This window comes from Panthera onca, chromosome X (assembly GCF_046562875.1).
Source record: "Panthera onca isolate mPanOnc1 chromosome X, mPanOnc1 haplotype 2, whole genome shotgun sequence".
Classification (NCBI taxonomy): domain Eukaryota; kingdom Metazoa; phylum Chordata; class Mammalia; order Carnivora; family Felidae; genus Panthera; species Panthera onca.
In genome coordinates, this window is record NC_138357.1 from 81831164 (window position 1) to 81854600 (window position 23437).

Here is a 23437-nt window from a genome sequence, read left to right on the forward strand (position 1 = left end):
TTCAAGCTAGAAGTTTATTTAACCGATTTTTTTTTGTTAGGAATCAGCTTTTATCTATTATTCTTTTTCTTGTGCCTGCTTTTGTTTATTTTGCTCTCATTTTTCTAGTTTTTTGAAGTTAGAACTTAGATCATTGATTTGAGACTTTTTCTTGTTTCCAGTGTTAGCATTTAGTGCTACAAATTCCCATCAGTACTGCTTTAGTTGCATCGCTCATATGAGTTGTATTTTTGGTCAAAGTTGTATTTTTACTTTCCATTGGTTCTATGTATATTTTTAAATGTTCTTTTTAGACTTTTTTTCTCAGCCATGGATTATCTGTAAGTATGTACTTTAATATTCGAGTGTTTAGAGACCTTCCTCTCTTCTTTCTTTTGATTTTTACTGTGATTTCATTGTGACAAAAGAACACACTATGTATAATTCCAATCATTTTTAATTTACTGAGTGTTGTTTAATGGTCCAGAACACAGTGAATGAACCATGAGTACTTGAACAAAACATTTCTTTTGGTGTTTCTAGGTGTGGTGTTTTATATATGTCAATGAGATATTTTGATTGATTGTGTTGTTTAGTTATATGTTCTTGCTAATTCTAATAATCCTATCAATTACTGAGAGTGTGTGTTGGAGTCTTCAAATATACTTGTAGTTGTGTATATTTCTTCTTTCATCTCTATCAGGTTTGCTTCATTTATTTTGAGTCTGTTTTTCTGGTGTGCACTTTGGATTGTCATACCTTCCTAGGGATTAATCATTTTATCACTATGTAATGCCCCTTTTTGTATGTAGTAATTTTCTTTGTGCTGAAGTCTAATTACTGGATATTAATTGAGCCACTGTTTCTTTTTTTTTTTTTTGTAAATTAATGATTGTAAGGTATATTATTTTTTGTTTAAAACATGCATTTATTAATGCATTTAAATATGAAAATAATAAGCCCATTACATGTTAACATAAGTAGCATATTTTTTCATTAAAAATAATTTTAGGGGCACCTGGGTGGCTCAGTTGGTTGAACATCCAACATCAGCTCAGGTCATGATCTCACAGTTTTTAAGTTTGAGTCCCACATTGGGCTTGCTGCTGTCAGTGTGGACTCTACTTCCAATCTTCTGTTCCTCTCTCTTTGTCCCTCTCCCGCTTGCACTGTCGCTCTCAGAAATAAATAAAACATTAAAACAATTTTAATAATTATTTTAAAACATGGGAAAGAAAATTTATTTTCCATATTTGCAAGTCTCTTCTATGTGTGGCTTAATAGAAGTTAGGTGTATTATTATATGTTCTGCATTCAATCTGTTGCAATGTTTTACCTTGGCGAAATATATATAGAAAAATTATCCTCACATACAATAGCTTGGAAACACAGCAATATGGTAGTAGACTTTGTTTTTAGATAATGGTATTTTCTTTGATATTTTACCAAAATTGGACATTAGACTAGGCAGTGATTTCTTGGCTATGACAGCAAAGGCACAAGCAACAACAAGAAAAAGAGACAAGTGAGACTACCTCAAGCTAAAAAGCTTCTGCATGGCAAAAACAAAAACAAAAAATAAAAACAAAAATAAAACACAACAGAGAGAAAAATGCAATCTATGGAATGAGAAAACATATTTGCAAACCATATATCATATAAGGGGTTAATATCCAAAATATATAAAAAACACCTTCAACTCAATAGCAAAAAAGAAAAAAAAAGAAAAAAGAAAAACCTGTTTTAAAAAAATGGTCAAAGTACTTGGATAGACATTTCTTCAAAGAATACATACAAATGGCCAATGGATTTATGTAAAGATGCTCATAAAAATATACTTGTTATTATTTATCATCAGAGAAATGCATATCAAAACCACAGGTTTCATCTCAAACCTGTTAGGATGCCTATTACATATTTAAAAAGATAACAAGTTTTGGAGAAAATGTGGAGTAACTGGAACCCTTTTACACTGTTGGTGGAAAAGTAAAATGGTGCAGCTCCTATGGAAAACCGTATGAAGGAACCAGGGAAGATGGCAGCCTAGGAGGACACTGGGCTCACCATGTGTCCTGCTGATCACTTAGATTCCACCTACACCTGCCTAAATAACCCAGAAAACTGCCAGAAGACTAGCAGAACGGAGTCTCCGGAGCCAAGCGAAGACGAGAGGCCCAAGGAAGAGGGCAGGAAGGGCTGTGAAGCAGTGCACACTCCATGAACTGGCGGGAGGGAGCTGGGGCAGAGGGGCAGCCCGCCGGCCAAGAAGAGACCCCGAGTCTGGCTTGCAAAAGTGGAGAGGCCGCACAGAGTGTGTTCTGACAGCAAGCGGGACTTGACATCTGGAATGTTATAAGCTAACAGCTCTGCTCAGAGAACGGGAGGGCGGGAGGACAACGGGAGGGAGAGTTGTTGAGCCCTGGACAACAGAGCTCACCTTGGCGGGGAACAAAGGCCCTTGCCAGCACCATCTCCATCGCCCATCCCCCAGCCAAAATCCCAAAGGGAACCAGTTCCTACCAGGGAACTTGCTTGCTTTTGGTATTTTATTTATTTATTTATTTATTTATTTAAACACCCAATGCTGTGCTTCTGCGGATCCATCCCTCCGGTGGGTCTGGCTCCCTCCCGGTGCCGCAGGGCCCCTCCCGAAGCGGATCTCCGAAGGAAAAGCGAGCTGAGCCGGCCCCTCCCGCCCCTGTGCACCTTGCCGATCCACCCCAGCTAATATGCCAGATCCCCAGCACCACAAGCCTGGCAGTGTGCAAGTAGCCCAGACGGGCCACGCCACCCCACCCCACAGTGAATCCCACCCCTAGGAGAGGGGAAGAAAAGGCACACACCAGTCTGACTGTGGCCCCAGCGGTGGGCTGGGGGCAGACATCAGGTCTGACTGCAGCCCCGCCCACCAATGCAAGTTATTCAAGACAGCACAGGGGAAGTGCCCTGCAGTCCCACACCACTCCAGGGACTATCCAAAATGAAGAAATGGAAGAATTCCCCTCAGAAACACATCCAGGAAATAACAACAGCTAATGAACTGATCAAAAACGATTTAAACAATATAACAGACAGTGAATTTAGAATAATAGTCATAAAATTAATCGCTGGGCTTGAAAATAGTATAGAGGACAGCAGAGAATCTCTTGCTACAGAGATCAAGGGACTAAGGAACAGCTAGGAGGAGCTAAAAAATGCTATCAACGAGCTGCAAAATAAAATGGAGACAAATATGGCTCGGATTGAAGAGGCAGAGGAGAGAACAGGTGAACTAGAAGATAAAATTATGGAAAAAGAAGAAGCTGAGAAAAAGAGAGATAAAAAAATCCAGGAGTATGAGGGAAAAATTGGAGAACTAAGTGATGCACTAAAGAGAAATAATCTACGCATAATTGGTATTCCAGAGGAGGAAGAGAGACGGAAAGGTGCTGAAGGTGTACTTGAAGAAATAATAGCTGAGAACTTCCTGGATCTGGGGAAGAAAAAAGGCATTGAAATCCAAGAGGCACAGAGAACTCCCTTCAGACATTACTTGAATCGATCTTCTGCACAACATATCATAGTGAAACTGGCAAAATACAAGAATAAAGAGAAAATTCTGAAAGCATTTAGAGATAAACGTGCTCTAACATATGAAGGGAGACCTATAAGACTCGTGACTGATCTCTCTTCTGAAACTTGGCAGGCCAGAGAATATAAATTCTCTCAGTTGTTTTCTTGAAAATGTGTTTATTTCATCCTCGTTTTTGAAAAGCAAAGGCAGTCACAAGAGGGAAGTATATAGTATATAGTAATTGCAGGCCTTCCTAAAGAAGGAAGAAAGGTCTCAGACACAACCTAACCTTCCACCTTAAATAGCTGGAAAAGAACAGCAAATAAAATCTAAAATTAGCAGAAGAGAGGAAGTAATAAGGATTAGAACAGAAATCAATGCTATTGAAACAAACAGACAAATAAACAAACAAACAAACAAAACCCAGTAGAACAGGTCAATGGAACCAGAAGCTGGTTCTTTGAAAAAATTAACAAAATTGGTAAACCATTAGGCAGTTTGATCAAAAAGAAAAAGGAAAGGACCCAAATAAATAAAACCAAGAATGAAAGAGGAGAGATCACAACCAACACAGCAGAAATAAAAACAATAATAAGAGAATATTATGAGCAATTATACGTCAATAAAATGGGCAATCTGGAAGAAATGGACAAATTTCTAGAAATAAATAAACTGCAAAAACTGAAACAGGAAGAAATAGAAAATTTTAACAGACCCATAACCAGTAAAGAAATCTAACTAGTAATCACAAATCTCCCAAAAACCAAGAGTCCATGGCTAAGTGGCTTTCCAGGGGAATTCTACCAAACATTTAAGGAGGAGTATACACCTATTCTCTTGAAGCTGTTCCAAAAAAATAGAAATGTAAGAAAAACTTCCAAACTCTTTCTATGAAGCCAGCATTACCTTGATTCTGAAAACAGAGACCCACTAAAAAGGAGAACTATAGACCAATCTCCCTGATGAACATGAATGCAAACATCCTCAACAAGATATTACCCATCCAGATCCAACAATAAATTTAAAAAGTTATTCATCATGACCAAGTGTGACTTATACCTGGGATGCAGGGCTGGTTCAATATCTGCAAAACATTTAACATAATTCATCACATCAATAAAAGAAAGGACAAGAACCAAATGATCCTCTCAATAGATGCAGAGAAAGCACTTGACAAAATACAACATCGTCTCTTGATAAAAACCCTCAAGAAAGTAGGGATAGAAGGATCATACCTCCAGATCATAAAAGCCATATGTGAACGACCCAAAACTAATATCATCCCTAATGGGGAAAAACTGAGAGCTTTCCCCTTAAGGTCAAGAACAAGACAGGGATATCCACTCTCACCACTGTCATTCAACATAGTATTGGAAGTCTTAGCCTCTGCAATCAGACAACACAAGGAAATAAAGGCAGCCAAATCGGCCAGGAAGAGGTCAAATTTTCACTCATAGAAGATGACTTGATACTCTATATTGAAAACCTAAAAGATTCCACCAAAAAACTGCTAAAACTGATTCATGAATTCAGCAAAGTTGCAGGATATAAAATCAACACACAGATATCGGTTGCATTCCTATACACCAACAATGAAGCAGCAGAAAGAGAAATCAAGGACTTGATCCCATTTAAAGTTGCACAAATAACCATGAAATACCTAGGAATAAATCTAACCAAAGAGGTGAAAAATTTATACACTGAACACTATAGAAAGCTTATGAAAGAAATTGAAGAAGACAGAAAGAAATGGAAAAAGATTCCATGCTCCTGGATATGAAGACAAATACTGTTAAAATGTTAATACTACCCAAAGCAATCTGCATACTCAATGCAATCCCTACCAAAATAACACCAGCATTCTTCACAGAGCTAGTAAAAATAATCCTAAAATTTGTATGGAACCATAAAAGACCCGAATAGCCAAAGCAATGTTGAAGAAGAAAACCAAAACCGGAGGCATCACAATCCCAGACTTCAAGCTATACTAAAAGTTGTAATCATCAAGACAGTATGGTACTGGCACAAGAACAGACACTCAGATCAATGGAACAGAATAGAGAACCCAGAAATGGACCCACAAACTTATGGCCAACTAATCTATGACAAAGCAGGAAAGAATATCCAATGGAATAAAGACAGTCTCTTCAGCAAGTGGTGCTGGGAAAACTGGACAGCGACATGCAGAAGAATGAACCTGGACCACTTTCTTACCCCATACACAAAGATAAACTCAAAATGGATGAAATACCTCAATGTAAGACCGGAAGCTATCAAAATCCTCGAGGAGAAAGCAGGCAAAAACCTCTTTGATATTGGCTGCAGCAACTTCTTACTCAACATGTCTCTGGAGGCAAGGGAAACAACAGCAAAAATGAACTACTGGGACCTCATCAAAATAAAAATCTGCACAGTGAAGGAAAGAATCAGCAAAACTGAAAGGGAACCAACGGAATGGGAGAAGATATTTACAAATGACATATCAGATACAGGGTTAGTATCCAAAATCTACAAAGAACTTATCCAATTCAACACCCAAAAAACAAATAATCCAGTGAAGAAATGGGCAAAAGACATGAACAGACACTTCTACAAAGAAGACATTCAGATGGCCAACCGACACATGTAAAAATGCTCCACATCACTCACCATCAGGGAAATCAAAATCAAAACCACAATGGGATACCAGCTCACACTGTCAAAATGGCTAACATAAACAACTCACGCAACAACAGGTGTGGCAAGGATGTGGAGAAAGAGGATCTCTTTTGCATTGCTGGTGGGAATGCAAACTTGTGCAGCTACTCTGGAAAACAGTATGGAGGTTCCTCATAAAATTAAAAATAGAACTACCCCACGACCCACAATTGCACTACTTTTATTTAAATTCAAGTTAGTTAACATACAGTGTAGTAATAGTTTCAGATATACAATATAGTGATTCAATACTGCCATACAATACCCAGTGCTCATCATGGCTGCACTCCTTAATTGCCATCAGCTATTTACCCAACCCTCAATCAACTCCCCTCTGTTAACCATCAATTTGTTCTTTTTTTTAATAAGAAATTTATTGTCAAATTGGTTTCCATACAACACCCAGTGCTCATCCAAACAGGTGCCCTCCTCAATACCATCACCCACTCTCCCCTCCCTCCCACGTCCCATCAACCCGAAGTTTGTTCTCAGTTTTTAAGAGTCTCTTATGTTTTGGCTTCCTCCCTGTCTAACCTTTTTTTTTCCCTTCCCCTTCCCCATGGTTTTCTATTAAGTTTCTCGGGATCCACATGTGAATGAAAACATATGGTATCTGTCTTTCTCTGTATGATTTATTTCACTTAGCATAACACTCTCCAGTGCCATCCACCTTGCTACAAAAGGCCATATTTCACTCTTTCTCATTGCCGTGTAGTATTCCATTGTGTATATAAACCACAATTTCTTTATCCATTTATCAGTTCATGGATATTTAGGTTCGTCCCATAGTTTGGCTAGTGTTGAAAGTGCTGCTATAAACATTGGGGTAAAGGGCCCCTATGCATCAGCATTTCTGTATCCCTTGGGTAAATTCCTAGCAGTGCTATATCTGGGTCATAGTGTAGATCTATTTTTCAATTTTTTGAGGAACCTTCACACTGTTTTCCAGAGCGGCTGCACCAGTTTGCATTCCCACCAACAGTGCAAGAGGGTTCCCATTTCTCCACATCCTCTCCAGCATCTATAGTCTCCTGATTTGTTCATTTTAGCCACTCTGACTGACATGAGGTGGTATCTCATTGTGGTTTTCATTTTTATTTCCCTGATGAGGAGCGACGTTGAGCATCTTTTCATGTGCCTGTTGGCCATCTGAATGTCTTCTTTAGAGAAGTGTCTTTTCAATGTTTTCTGCCCATTTCTTCACTGGATTATTTGTTTTTAAGGTGTGGAGCTTGGTGAGCTCTTTATAGATTTGGGATACTAGCCCTTTGTCCGATATGTTATTTGCAAATATCTTTTCCCATTCCGTTGGTTGCCTTTTAGTTTTGTGGATTGTTTCCTTTGCAGTGCAGAAGCTTTTGATCTTCATGAGGTCCCAATAGTTCAGTTTTGCTTTTAATTCCCTTGCCTTTGGAGATGTGTCAAGTAAGAAATTGCTGCGGCTGAGGTCAGAGAGTTTTTTTCCCGCTTTCTCCTCTAGGGTTTTGATGGTTTCCTGTCTCACATTCAGGTCCTTTATCCATTTTGAGTTTTTTTGTGTGTGTGTGAATGGTGTAAGAAAGTGGTCTAGTTTCAATCTTCTGCATGTTGTTGTCCAGTTCTCCCACCACCATTTATTAAAGAGACTGTCTTTTTTCCATTGGATATTCTTTCCTGCTTTGTCAAACACTATTTGGCCACACTTTTGTGGGTCTAATTCTGGGGTTTCTGTTGTATTCCATTTGTCTATGTGTCTGTTTTTGTGCCAATACCATGCTGTCTTGATGATTACAGCTTTGTAGTAGAGGCTAAAGTCTGGGATTGTGATGCCTCCCACTTTGGTCTTCTTCTTCAATATTACTTTGGCTATTTGGAGCCTTTTGTGGTTCCATACGAATTTTAGGATTGCTTGCTCTAGCTTCGACAAGAATGCTGGTGCAATTTTGATTGGGATTGCATTGAATGTGTAGATAGCTTTGGGTAGTATTGACATTTTGACAATATTTACTCTTCCAATCCATGAGCACGGAATGTCTTTCCATTTCTTTATATCTTCTTCAATTTCCTTCATAAGCTTTCTATGGATTTCAGCATACAGATCTTTTACATCTTTAGTCAGGTTTATTCCTAGGTATTTTGTGCTTCTTGGTGCAATTGTGAATGGGATCAGTTTCTTTATTTGTCTTTCTTTTGTTTCATTATTAGTATATAAGAATGCAACTGATTTCTGTACACTGATTTTGAATCCTGCGACTTTGCTGAATTCATGTGTCAGTTCTAGCAGAATTTTGGTGGAATCTATCTGGTTTTCCATGTATAATATCATGTCATCTGCAAAAAGTGAAAGCTTGACTTCATCTTTGCTAATTCTGATGCCTTTGATTTCATTTTGTTGTCTTATTACTGATGCTAGCGCTTCCAAAACTATGTGAAACAACAGCGGTGAGAGTGGACATTCCTGTCGTGTTCCTGATCACAGGGGGAAACCTCTCAGTTTTTCCCCATTGAGGATGATATTAACTGTGGGCTTTGCATAAATGGCTTTTCTGATGTTTAAGTATGTCCCTTCTATCCCAACTTTTTCGAGGGATTTTATTAAGAAAGGATGCTGAATTTTATCAAATGCTTTTTCAGCATCGATTGACAGGATCATATGGTTCTTATCTTTTCTCTTATTAATGTGATGTATCACATTGATTGATTTCCGAATGTGGAACCAGCCCTGCAGCCCAGGAATGAATCCTACTTGATCATGGTGAATAATTCTTTTTATATGCTGTTGAATTCGATTTGTTAGTATCTTATTGAGAATTTTTGCATCTATATTCATCAGGGATATTTGCCTGTAGTTGTCTTTTTTTGTTGGGTCTCTGTCTGGTTTGGGAGTCAAAGTAATGCTGGCTTCATAGAATGGGTCTGGACGTTTTCCTTCCCTTTCTGTTTCTTGGAACAGGTTAAGAAGGATAGGTATTAACTGTACTTTAAATGTCTGATAGAATTTCCCTGGGAAGCCATCTGGTCCTGGACTCTTATTTCTTGGGAGATTTTTGATAACTGATTCAATTTTTTCTCTGGTTATGCATCCATTAATGTTTTCTATTACTTCATGTTTGAGTTTTGGAAGTGTGTGGGTGCTGAGGAATTTTTCCATTTCTTCCAGGTTGTCCAGTTTGTTGGCAGATATTTTTTCATAGTGTTCCCTGATAATTGCCCATATTTCTGAGGGATTGGTTGTAATAATTCCATTTTCATTCATGATTTCATCTAATTGGGTCATCTTCCTTTTCTTTTTGAGAAGCCTGGCTAGAGGTTTATCAATTTTGTTTAATTTTTCAAAAAAACCAAGTCTTGGTTTCACTGATCTGCTCTACAGTTTTTTTTTTTTTAGATTTTATATTGTTTATTTTTGCTCTGATCTTTATTATTTCTCTTCTGCTGGGTTTGGGGTGTCTTTGCTCTTCTGCTTCTATTTCCTTTACGTGTGCTGGTAGATTTTGTATTTGGGATTTTTCTTGTTTCTTGAGATAGGCCTGGATTGCAATGTATTTTCCTCTCAGGACTGCCTTTGCTGCATCCCAAAGCGTTTGCATTGTTGTATTTTCATTTTCATTTGTTTCCATATGTTTTTAAATTTCTTCTCAAATTGCCTGGTTGACCCATTCATTCTTTTGTAGGGTGTTCTTTAACCTCCATGCTTTTGGAGGTTTTCCAGACTTTTTCCTGTGATTGATGTCAAATTTCATAGCATTGTGGTCTGACAGTGTGAATGGTATGATCTCAATTCTTTTATACTTATGAAGGGCTGTTTTGTGACCCAGTATGTGATCGATCTTGGAGAATGTTCCATGTGAACTTGAATAGAAAGTATATTCTTTTGCTTTGGGATGCAGAGTTCCAAATATATCTGTACAGTCCATCTGATCCAATGTATCATTCAGGGCCCTTGTTTCTTTATTGATCCTGTGTCTAGATCTGTCCATTACTGTAAGAGGAGTATTAAAGTCCCCTGCAATGACCACATTCTTATCAATAAGGTTGCTTATGTTTGTGAGTAATTGTTTTATATATTTGGGGGCTCCTGTATTTGGCACATAGACATTTATAATTGTTTAGCTCTTCCTGATGGATAGACGGTGTAATTATTATATAATGCCATTCTTCATCTTTATTACAGCCTTTAATTTAAAGTCTGATTTTTCCAGGGGCACCTGGGTGGCTCAGTCGATTAACCGTCCGACTTTGGCTCAGGTAATGATCTCGGTGTTTGTGAGTTGGTGCCCTGCGTCAGGCTCTGTGCTGACAGCTCGGAGCCTGGATCCTGCTTCGGATTCTGTGTCTCCTTCCCTCTCTGCCCTTCCCCCACTTGTTCTCTGTCTCTCTCTGTCTATCAAAAATAAATAAATGTAAAAGAAAATAATTCTAGTTTGTCTGATATTAGTATGGCTACTCCAGCTTTATTTTGACTTCCAGTAGCATGATAGATAGTTCTCCATCCCCTCACTTTCAGTCTGAAGGTGTCCTCAAGTCTAAAATGCATCTCTTGTAGACAGCAAATAGATGGGTCTTGGTTTTTTTATCCATTCTGATACCCTATGTCTTTTGGTTGGAGCATTTAGTCCATTTACATTCAGTTTTATTGAAAGATATGGGTTTAGAGTCATTGTGATGTCTGTAGGTTTCATGCTTGCAGTGATGCCTCTGGTAGTTTGTGGTCCTTGCAACATTTCACTCACAGGATCCCCCTTAGGATATGTTGTAGGGTTGGTTTAGTCATGATGAATTCCTTCAGTTTTTGTTTGTTTGGGAAGACCTTTATCTCTCCTTCTATTCTAAATGACAGATTTGCTGGATAAAGGATTCTCAGCTGCATATTTTTTTCTGTTCATCACATTGAAGATTTCCTGCCATTCCTTTCTGGCCTGCCAAGTTTCAGTAGATAGGTCTGTCACTAGCCTTATTGGTCTCCCTTTATGTGTAAGAGCGTGTTTATCCCTAGCTGCTTTCAGAATTTTCTCTTTATCCTTGTATTTTGCCAGTTTCACTATGATATGTCGTGCAGAAGATCAATTCAAGTTACATCTGAAGGGAGTTCTCTGTGCCTCTTGGATTTCTGTGCCTTTTTCCTTCCCCAGATCAGGGAAGTTCTCAGCTATGATTTGTTCAAGTACACCTTCAGCCCCTTTCTCTCTCTCTTCCTCTTCTGGAATTCCTATTATACGGATATTGTTGCGTTTAATTGCATCACTTAGTTCTCTAATTTTCCCCTCGTACTCCTGGATCTTTTATCTCTCTTTTTCTCAGCTTCCTCTTTTTCCATAATTTTATCTTCTAATTCACCTATTCTCTCCTCTGCCTCTTCAATCTGAGCTGTGGTCGCCTCCATTTTATTTTTCACCTCATCTTTAGCATTTTTTAGCTCCTTGTGACTATTTCTTAGTCCCTTGTTCTCTGTAGCAACAGATTCTGTGCTGTGTTCTATACTTTTTTCAAGCCCATAGGTTAATTTTATGACTATTATTCTAAATTCTTGCTCTGTTATATTGCTGAAATCATTTTTGATCAATTTGTTAAATATCGCTACTTCCAGGAGTTTCTTTTGAGGAAAATTCTTCCATTTTGTCATTTTGAATAGTCCCTGGGGTGCCACAGAACTTCAGGGCACTTCCTCTGTGCTGTCTGGAGTAACTTGTGTTGGTGGGCGGGACCACGGTCAGATCTGATGTCTGTCCCCAGCCCACTGCTGGGGCCATAGTCAGACTGGTGTGTACCTTATCTTTCCCTCTCCCAGGGGCAGGACTCACTGTGGAGTGGTGTGGACCCTGTGTGGGTTACTTGCACACTTCGAGGCTTGTGGTGCTGCTATGATGGCTCTGGCATATTAGCTGGGGTGGATAAGCAAGCTTCACAGGGGCAGGAGGGGCAGGCTCATCTTGCTTTGCCATCAGTTGTCCCCTGCGGGCCCTGCAGCACCAGGAGGGAGGCCGACCCGTCAGAGTGATGGATCCACAGAAGCACAGCATTGGGTGTTTGCGCGGTGCAAGCAAGTTTGGTGAACTGATTCCCTTTGGGGTTTTGGCTGGGGAAATGGGAGAGGGAGATGGCGGTGACCAACGCCTTTGTTCCCTGCCGAGCTGAGCTCTGTCTTCCAGGGCTCAATACATCTCCTTCCCAATGTCCTCTCACCCTCCCACTCTCCGAGCAGAGCTGTTGACTTATAACATTCCAGATGTTAAGTCTCATTGGCTATCAGAACTCATGGAGTCCTCCCCCTCCGCTTTTGCATGCCAGACTTCAGGGGCTCTGCCTTGCCAGGCAGGCTGCCTTTCCACTGCCCCAGCTCCCTCCCACCAGTCCGTGTACCACGCACTGCCTCTCTACCCTTTCTACCCTCTTCTGTGGGCCTCTTGTCTACATTTGGCTCCAGATAGTCCATTCTGCTTGTCTTCTGGTGGTTTTCTGGGTTATTTAGGCAGATGTGGGTGGAATCTAAGTGATCAGCAGGACGAGGTGAGTCCAGCATCCTCCTTCACTGCCATCTTCTCCCTCGCCATATATCTAAAAAACCTCAATTTGTTCTTTATAGTTAACAGTCTTTTTCTTTGTTTTCCTCTCTTTTGTTCCCCATTGCTCAGTTGTTTTGTTCCTCAAATTCCACATATGAATGAAATCGTATGTTTTTTTTTCTCTGACTGACTTATTTCACTTAACATAATACTCTCTAGTGCCATCCATGTTGTTGCAAATGGCAAGACTTAATTCTCTTTTATGGCTGAGTAATATTACATATATATATATATATGTATATATATATATATATATATATATATATATACATATATATATCTTGTTCTTTATCCATTACTGTGTCAATGAACACTTGGGCAGTTTCCATAATTTGGCAATTGTAGATAATGCTGCTATAAACATTGGGGTGAATTTATCCATTTGAATTAATATTTTTGTATTGTTGGGGTAAATATTTAGGAGTACAATTGCTGGATCATATGATAGTCCTAATTTTAAAATTTTGAGGAGCCCAGCCCCCATAATGTTTTCCACAGTGGCTGCACCTGTTTGCACTCCCACCAACAGTGCAAGAAGGTTCTATTTTCTCCACATCCTTAACAACACATGTTGTTCTTGTGTTGTTGGTGTTATCCATTCCCACAGGTATGAGATGAATCTCATTATAGTGTGGATTTGTATTTCCCTGATGATCAGTGATGTTGACCACATCTTTTCCTGTGCCCGATGGCCATTTCTATGTCTTTGGGAAAGTGTCTATTCATATCTTCTGCTCATTATTTAATTGGATTATATATTTTCTGGGTGTTAAGTTTTTTAAATTATTTTTAAATTAATTAATTTATTTTTATTTTTTGACATTTATTTATTATTGAGAGACAGAGAGAGACAAAGCATGAGCATAGGAGGGCCTTTAAAGCAGGGAGACACAGAATCCAAAGCAGGCTCCAGGCTCTGAGCTGTCATCACAGTTCCTGACGCCGGGTTCAAACCCATAAACTGGGAGATCATGACCTGAGCTGAAGTCAGACACTTAACCGACTGAGCCACCCAGGCACCCTTTAATTTATTTTTTTTAATTACATACAATTTAGGTAACATATAATGTAATGATTGTTTCAGGAGTAGAATTTAGTTATTCGTCACTTGCATATAACACCCAGTGTTCATCTCAACAAGTGTCCTCCTTAATGCCCCTTGCCCATTTAGCCCATCCCCCCACCAAAACCCTGCCAGCAACCCTCAGTTTGTTCTCTGTATTATTTGTCTTTTAGGTTTGTCCCCCTCCCTGTTTTAATATTTTTTTTTGCTTCCCTTCCTTTATGTTCATCTGCTTTGTATCTTAAATTCCACATGTGAGTGAAGTCATATGATATTTGTCTTTCCCTGATTGACTACTTTTGCTTAGCATAACACACTCTAGTTCCATCCACATTGTTGCAAATGGCAAGATTTCATTCTTTCTGATAGCTGAGTAATATTCCATTGTGTGTATGTGTATATATATGTGTGTGTACACACACACACACACACATATATTCCATATATTCCATATATACATATATATACCACATCTTCTATCTATTCATCAGTCAATGGGCATTTGGGCTCTTTCCATACTTGGGCTATTGTCAATAGTGCTGCTATAAACACTGGGACATAAAATATGTCCCTTCGAAATAGCACTCCTGTATTTTTGGATAACTACCTAGTAGTGCAATTGCTGGGTCATAGGGTGGTTCTATTTTTAATTTTTTGAGGAACCTCGATACTAATTTCCAAAGTGGCTGCACCAGTTTGCATTCCCATGAGCAATGCAAAAGGGATCCTCTTTCTCAGCATCCTCACCAACATCTGTTGTTTCCTGGGTTGTTAATTTTAGCCATTGTGACTGGTGTGAGGTGGTATCTCATTGTGGTTTTGATTTGTATTTCCCTAATGATGAGTGATGTTGAGCATTTTTTTATGTGTCTGTTAGCCATCTGTATGTCTTTGGAAAAGTGTCTATTCATGTCTTTTGCCCAGTTCTTCACTGGGTTATTTGTTTTTTGGGGTGTTAACTTTGATAAGTTCTTTATAGATTTTGGATACTAACCCTTTATCTGATATTTCATTTGCAAATACAGACACATAGATACAATGGAATAGAGAACCCAGAAATGGGCCCACACACATCTGCCAACTAATCTTTGACAAAGCAGGAAAGAATATCCAATGGAAAAAAGACAGTCTCTTCAGCAAATGAACCTGGACCACTTTCTTGCACCGTACACAAAAATAAATTAAAACTGGATGAAATATCTTTTAGAAGTTTTATATATTTACATTATATATTTAGCACAATAATCTATTTTGAGTTCCTTTTTGCAAAAGTACAAGGTTTGTGTTGAGGTTCATGTTTTGTATAGGGAGTTCCATTTGTTCTAGCACCACTTTTGAAAAGTCTCTATTTTCTCCATTGAATTGCTTTCGATTTTCCTAAATCAATTGACTGTATTTGTGTGGGTCTATTTGTGGGCTCTCTATTCTAATCCATTGACATATATGTCTATCCTTTTGACAATACCACACTGTCTTGAGCACTGTAGTTTTATAGTAAATCTTAAAATCAGGTACGGAGTTTCCTCCAAAATTGTTATTAACTTGCAAATTATTTTAACTATTTTAGTTCCTTTGATCTTCCATATTAACTTTGGAGTTGGTTTGTCTATATTTTCAAAAAATCCTGATGATAGTTTTTATTGATATTCTGTTAAATCTGTAGGTCATTTTGGAGAAAATGGACATATTTACTATGTTGAGTCTTTCAATCCATGAACACGATATGCGTATTTATTTAGTTGTTTGATTTCTTTTAGGAGCATTTTGCAGTTTTCAGCATACAGATCTTATACAGGTTTTGTTAGTATTATACCTAAGTATTTTTTTTTATCTTATTAGAAGTATTATAGTTTTTTTCCTTAATTTTGTTCTTTAACTATTAATTGCTTATTTATCAGAATATGATTGACTTTTTTGTGTTGACATTGTATCCTGTGAAATTAATAAAATCACTTATTAGTTCTAGGAGTATTTGTTGCTTGGAACCCTCTCAGGAGCTTCCCAGGTGTAATATGAACCTAGACCCCTTATGAAGAAGGCAGGGAAAGATCAAAGAAAGAGGCAGGCCATTCCAGGTGGGTAGGCGGAAATTTTTAATAATAATAATGGGAACCTACATACAAGGCTCGTCTTGGCTGGCAGCAAGAAAAATGGATCCCTGCACCTGGTCTCCAAATCTTAAAAGTTTATCATGAGGCCCTAACTGGCTCAGTAACATACTATGCAGGTGTTTTCCTTTATTTTTTCCCTTTATTTTAGAGAGAAAGAGCGTGAGTGAGGGAGAGGGGCAGAGGGAGAGAGAGAAACTTAAGCAGACTCCACACTGAGCATGGAGCCTGATGCAGGGCTTGTCCCACGATCTTGTGATCATGACCTAAACAGAAACCAAGAGTCAGATGCTCAACATACTGAGCCACCCAGACACCCCGGTATTTTCATTTAAAAAATGTGTATTTATTTTGAGAGACAGAGGGAGGTGCAGAGTGAGAGGGTGAGAAAGAGAATCCCAAGGAGTGTCCTCGCTGTCACCACAGGGCCCAATGATCTCACAAACCGTGAGATCATGACCTTAGCTGAAATCAAGAGTTAGACATTTAACTGACTTAGCCGCCCAGACACCACCCCCCTCCCCATGCAGGTATTTCCAACACATCACCATCTCAATTTTGTCCTTGGAGCAGCCTCTGGGAGTGGGAAAACAAGTGGAACCCATATTCCTAGGACAGAGGAGGGAGTGAGGAGCCTCTGAGTGCTTAGGTCCAGCTCATGGAGCAATTGGCTATCATGTATTTTGATGATGTTCCTCAACAGAATTTTTTGCAGATTTACTGGAATTTTGTACAATCTGTATACAATCTGTATACCTTTTATTTGTTTGTTTTTGGCTTATAATACTGACTAGGAGTTTTAGTGCTATTGAATACAAGTGATGAAAGTAGATATCCTTGCTTTGTTCCTTTTTTTCCATTGTTTTCTGTTTTCTTTTTCTTTCTTTTGAAATTTTTACTTAAATTGTACTTAGTTAACATACAGTACAATATTGGTTTCAGTTGAATTCAGTGACTCATTACTTACATACAACACCCAGTGCTCATCATAACAATGATCTCCTTAATACCCATCACCCGTCTAGCCCATCTCCCACCTCATCCTTCCATCAATCTTCAGTTTGTTCTCTATCATTAAGAGACTCGTGGTTTGTTTTTCTTTCTCTAATAGGTTCATCTGCTTTGTTTCTTGAATTCCACTTATGTGTGAAATCATATGAAATTTGTCTTCCCTGACTGACTTATTTCACTTAGTATAATACTTTCTAGCTCCATTCATGTTGGTACAAATGGAAAGATTTCATTCTTTTTGATGACTATGTGTGTGAGTATATATATAATATATATAATATATATAATATATATATAATACATATGTTATAATATATAATGTGTATTATATATAATATAATATATTATATATGTTATACAATATATATAATATATGATGTGTATGTATATATGTATAATATATAAATATATATATAATATAATATAATATAATATAATATAATATAATATAATATATACATACTAGTAATGTATATATATACATACACACACACACACACACACACACACCATCTCTTCTTTATCCATTTAACAGTTGATGGACATTTAGGCTCTTTCCACAGTTAGGTTATTGTTGATAATGCTGCTATAAACATTGAGGTGCATGTACCCCTTTGAATCTATATTTTTGTATTCTTCAGGTAAATACCTAATAGTGCAATTGCAGGATCATAGGGTAGTTCTATTTTTAACTTTTTGAGGAACCTCCATACTGTTCTCCAGAGTGACTGCACCAGTTTGTATTCCCACCAGCAGTTCAAGGGGGTTCCCCTTTCTCCACATTCTAACCAACACCTGTTGTTTCCTGTGTTATTAATTTTAACCATTCTGACAGGTGTAGGGTGGTATCTCATCGTGGTTTTGATTTGTATTGCCTTGATGTAGAGTGATGTTGAGCATCTTTTCATGTGTCTGTAAGCCATCAGGGCGTCTTCTTTGGAAATAGTGTCTATTCATGTCTTCTGCCCATTTCTTAACTGATTTTTTTTTAATTTTTAAATTTTATTTAAATCCAGGTAGTTAACATATAGTCTAATAATTATTTCAGGAGTAGAAGTCAATGATTCGTCACTTACATAAAATATCCAGTGCTCACCCTAACAAGTGCCCTCCTTAATACCTATCACCCATTTAGCCCATCCCCCCAACCAACACCCCTCCAGCAACCCTCAGTTTGTTCTCTGTATTTAAGAGTCTTTATGGTTTGCCACCCTCTCTGTTTTTATCTTATTTTTCTCCCCTTCCCCTATGTTCATCTATTTTGTTTCTTAAATTCCACATATGAGTGATATCATATATTTGTCTTTCTCTGACTGACTTATTTCACTTAGCATAATACACTCTAGTTCCATCCATGTAGTTGTAAATGGCAAGATTTCATTCCTTTTGATCACCAAGTAATACTCCATTGTATGTATATACACCACATCTTCTTTATCCATTCATCAGTTGATTGACATTTGGACTCTTTCCATACTCTGGCTATTGTAGATAGCATTGCTATAAACACTGGGGTGCACGTGCTTCTTAGAGTCTGCATTTTTATATCCTTTGCATAAATACCTAGTAGTACAATTGCTGGGTCATGGAGTAGTTCTAATTTTAATTTTTTGAAGAACCTCCATACTAATTTGCAGAGTGGCTGCATCAGTTTGCATTCCTACCAGCAGTGCACAAGGGATCCCCTTTCTGTGCATCCTTGTCAATATCTGTTGTTTCCTGAGTTGTCCATTTTAGGTGTGAGGTGGTATCTCAATATGATTTTGACTTGCATTTTCCTGATAATGAGTAATGTTGAGCATCTTTTCATGTGTTTGTTAGCCATCTGTATGTCTTCTTTGCAAAAGTGTCTATTCATATCTTTTGCCCATTTCTTCATTTGGTTATTTGTTTTTTGGATGTTGGATTTGATAAATTCTTTATAGATTTGGGATACTAACCCTTTATCAGATATGTCATTTGCAAATATCTTCATTTGTACTGTAGGCTGCCTTTTAGTTTTGGTTATTGTTTCCTTTGCTGTGCAAATGCTTTTGATCTTGATGAAGTCCCAATAGTTCATTTTTGCTTTTATTTCCCTTGTCTCAAAAGACATATTTAGAAAAATATTGCTATGGTTGATGTCAGAGACCTCACTGCTTGTGTGCGATTCTAGTATTTTTATAGTTTCAGGTCTCACATTTAGATTTTTATGCTGGTATGAATTTATCTTTGTGTATGGTGTAAGACAGTGGTCAAGTATCATTTTTTTTGCATGTAGCAGACCAGTTTCCCCAATATCTTTTGTTGAAGAGACTTTTTTCCCATTGGATATTCTCTCCTGCTTTGTCAAAGATTAATGGACCATAAAATTATGGGTTTACTTCTGGGTTTTCTATTCTGTTCCATTGATCTCTGTATCTATTATTGTTCCACTATCATACTGTTTTAATGACTACAGCTTTGTAATATAACTTGAAGTACAGAATTGTGATGCCTCCAGCTTTGATTTTCTTTTTCAAAGTTGCTTTGGCTCTTTGGGGTCTTTTGTGGTTCCATAGACATTTTAGGACTTTTTTCCTTCTAATTCTGTGAAAAATGCTATTTGTATTTTGATAGTGATTGAATTAAATGTGTAGATTGCTTTGGGTATTATGGACATTTTAACAATATTTGTTCTTCCAATCAATGAGCATGGAATGTCTTTCCATTTCTTTTTTTAAATTATTTTTAGGGAGTGTGTGAGTGGGGAATTGGGGCTGAGGGTTTGGGAGAGAAAATCTTAAGTAGGTACCACAATCAGTGTGGAGTCTAACATGGGGCTCAATCCCATCACCTTGGGATTGTGACCTGAGCCAAAATTAAGAGCAAGACACTCAACCGACTGGGCCACAGAGGTGTCCCTGTCTTTCCATTTCTTTATGTCCTCTTCCACTTATTTTGTCATTGTTTTTTATTTTTCAGAGTACAGGTCTTTAACTTCTTTTGTTAGGTTTATTCCTAGATATCTTATTATTTTGGGTGCAATTGTAAATGGGACTGTTTTCTTAATTTTTTTTTTTGCTGCTTCCTTATTGTGTATACAAATGCAACCAATTTCTGTTTATTGTTTTTGTATGTTGTGACTTTACTAAACTTGTTTATCAGTTCTAGTCATTTTTTGATGGAGTCTTTTGGGTTTTCTATATATAGTATCATGTTATCTGCAAATAGTGAAGTTTTACTTCTTTCTTACCAATTTGGATACCATTTATTTCTTTTCATTGTCTAATTGCTGTGGCTAGGACTTCCACTACTATGTTCAAAAAAAGTGGTGAGGGTGTACAACCTTGTCTTGTTCGTGACTTTAGGGGGAAAGCCCTGTTTTTTCCCTATTGAGTATGATGCTCTTTGTGGGTTTTTCATATATGGCCTTCATTATGTTGAGGTGTGTTCACTTTCAACCTACTTTATTTAGGGCTTTTTATTATGAATAGATGTACTTTGACAAATACTTTTTCTGCATCTATTGAAATGATCATATGGTTTTTATCCTTTCTCTTAACTGGTATGATGTATCATGTTGATTGGTTTTTGAATATTGAACCATGTCACAGACTATGAGTTTGGAGTTCTCTCTTGTCCAGCAAGAGAGTGGACACATAACTGAATACAAGAGAGGCTAATGTCCGTGAGGAGACAAGAGCCCTGAACAGGGGCTTCATCTCTGTATTTTGAGCACTCAAGATCTTACACATGAACGTGAAGAAATCAGATAGTAATCATTAACTTGTGTGTGTAAGAAGCAAAGGGTTTGGGGGGAAAGTGGAGCTTGTGATCAAAGCACAATAGTATATTGGCACCAGAAAGTAAGTTCCTGCAGGTGATATAACAAGTTACTCGTGATCCCATTACAATATCTTGCTAGCTAACCTTGGGTGCTTTCGCCTCATGGTGGCGGCTTTCTGCCCTAAGCTTTTTTCTAACCCATTTGTGTAAGTAGAACCTATTTCCCCACATAACCACTTCTGCATACCAGGAATAAATCCCACTTGATCATGGCAAATGCTTTTTTAATGCATTGTTGGATTCAGTTTGTTAGTATTTAGTTGAGGATTGTTGCATCTATGTTAATCAGAGATATGGGTCTTTAGTACTCTTTTTTTGTGATGTCTTTATATGGTTTTGGTATCAGGGTAATTCTAACCTCATAGAATGAATTTGGAAGTTTTCTTTCCTCTTCTGTTTGCAATAGTTTGAGAAGAATAGGTATTAACTCTTCTTCAATGTTTGGTAAAATTCACCTGTGAAGATGTCTGGTACTGGATTTTTGTGGGGAGGTTTTTGATTCCTGATTCAATCTCTTTGGTGGTAATAAGTCTATGAAAATTTTCTATTTTTTTTCTGTTTCGGCTTTAGTAGGTTATATGTTTCTTGGAATTTATCAATTTTTTCTAGATTGTCCCATTTGTTGGCATATAATTTTACATAAGATTCTTTTATGATTGTATTTCTGTTGTGTTGGTTATTTAGCACTTACATTTGTAATTTTATTCATCTGAGTCCTTTCTCTTTGTTTCTTGATAAGTCTAGCAACAGGTTTATCAATGTTATTGATTTTTTTTAGGGAACCAGCTCCTATTTTTAATGATCTGTTCTATTGTTTATTTAGTTTCTGTACCATTTATTTTTGCTCTAATCTTTATTATTTCCTTCCTTCTGCTATTTTAAGGTTTGTTTATCTTTTTCTTTTTTTAAAGATATTTTCATTTTTCAAAAGTTTTTAGGGGTGCCTGGGTGGCTCAGTCAGTTCAGCGTCTGACTTTAGCTCAGGTTATTATCTCACAGTTCATGGGTTCAAACCCCCACGTTGGGCTCTGTGCTGACAGCTCAGAGCCTGGAGCTGCTTCAGATTCTGTGTCTCTCTCCCTCTTTCTCTTCCCCTCTCCCACTAGCACTCTGTCTCTCTCTCTTTCAGAAATAAACATTAAAATTTTTTAAAAAATTAAATTAAATTAAAAAAATTTAAACTTTTATTTATTAAATAATCTCTGCCCCTAACATGGGGCTCGCACTCATGTCCCCAATATAGTCACATGCTCTACCGATTGAGTCAGCCAGGTTCCCCTTGTTTGTTTTTCTTTTTCTAGTTACTTTAGGTGTGAGGTTGGGCTGTTTATTTCAGATTTCTCTTTCTTTTTGAGGTAGACCTGTATTGCTATAAACTTCACACTTTGAACAGCTTTACCTTAATCGAAAATGTTTTGGACCATTTGTTTTCATTTTCAATGGTTTCCACGTGCTTTTTGGTTTCTGTTTTGATTTCTTATTTTACCCATTAGTTGTTTAGTAGCATGTTATCAAATGTCCATGTATTTATGATCTTTCCCAATTTGTGTGTGTGTGTGTGTGTGTGTGTGTGTGTGTGTGTGTGTGTGGTTTATTTCTAACTTCATAACGTTGTGGTCAGAAAAGATTCATGGTATGACTTTGATTTTTTTTTTTAATTTGTAGAGACTGATTTTGTGGTCTAATATGTGATCTATTCTGGATGTTTCATGTGTACTTGAAAAAAATGTGTATTCTTCTGTTTAAGGATGGAATGTTCTGAATATATTGGTTAAGTCCATTTTGTCCAGTGTGCCATTGAAAGTCATAGTTTTCTTGTTGATTTTCTGTTTAGATAATCTGTCCGTTGATGTAAGTGGGATGTTACAATCCCCTACTACTATTGTATCACTACCAGTTAGTTCCTTTATACTTGTTATCTGTTTTATTTATTTGGGTTCCCTCATATTGGGTGCATAAATATTTACAATTGTTATATCTTCTTGTTGGATTGTCCCCATTATGATTATATAGACAGAGTCTGTTTTTGTCTCTTCTGACAGTCTTTGTTTTAAAATCTACTTTGTCTGACATTATTATTGTTCCTCTGGATTTCTTTTAATATCCATTTGCATGATAAATATTTTTTTCCATATTCCCAGTTTTAATCTGCAGGTGTCTTTTAGTCTAAAAATGAATCTCCTGTAGGCAGCATATAGGTGAGTCTTGCTTTTTAATCAATTCTATCACCCTGTGTCTTGATTGGAATGTTTAGTCCATTTATATTCAAACTAATTATTGATATATATGTATCTATTGGCATTTTATTACTTGTTTTGTGGTTGTTTCTGAAGTTCTCTTACTATTCTTTCTCTCTTTTATGATATGCTGTTTTTTCTTAGTGGTACATTTATATTCCTTTCTCTTTATACTTTGCATACCTATTAGTGGTTTTTGATTCATTGTTACAATTATCTTGTACAAAAAAAGAGGTTAGAGTGGGAGAGAGCCAAACCATAAGAGACTCTTAAAAACTGAGAACTGAGGGTTGATGGGGGGTGGGAGGAAGGGGAGGGTAGGTGATGGACATTGATGAGGGCATCTTTTGGGATGAGCACTGGGTGTTGTATGGAAACCAATTTGACAATAAATTTCATATATTAAAAAAAACAATTATCTTGTACATAACATCTTCTGT

General features: G+C 37.4%; 1 protein-coding gene across 4 annotated transcripts in view; it reads left to right on the top strand.

Moving 5' to 3' along the window:
- Positions 1-23437, top strand: part of PFKFB1 (6-phosphofructo-2-kinase/fructose-2,6-biphosphatase 1) — a 111745-nt gene that overhangs the window by 31098 nt on the left and 57210 nt on the right. The window contains exon 2 of one of the 4 annotated variants that reach the window (XM_081793618.1): positions 15795-15909. The exons of the other annotated variants lie outside the window; for them this stretch is intronic. Within the exon in view, the coding sequence (XP_081649744.1) occupies positions 15864-15909 (46 nt within the window). The 5' untranslated portion in view covers positions 15795-15863. The remainder of the gene's footprint in view (positions 1-15794; positions 15910-23437) is intronic. 4 annotated transcript variants of the gene reach the window in all.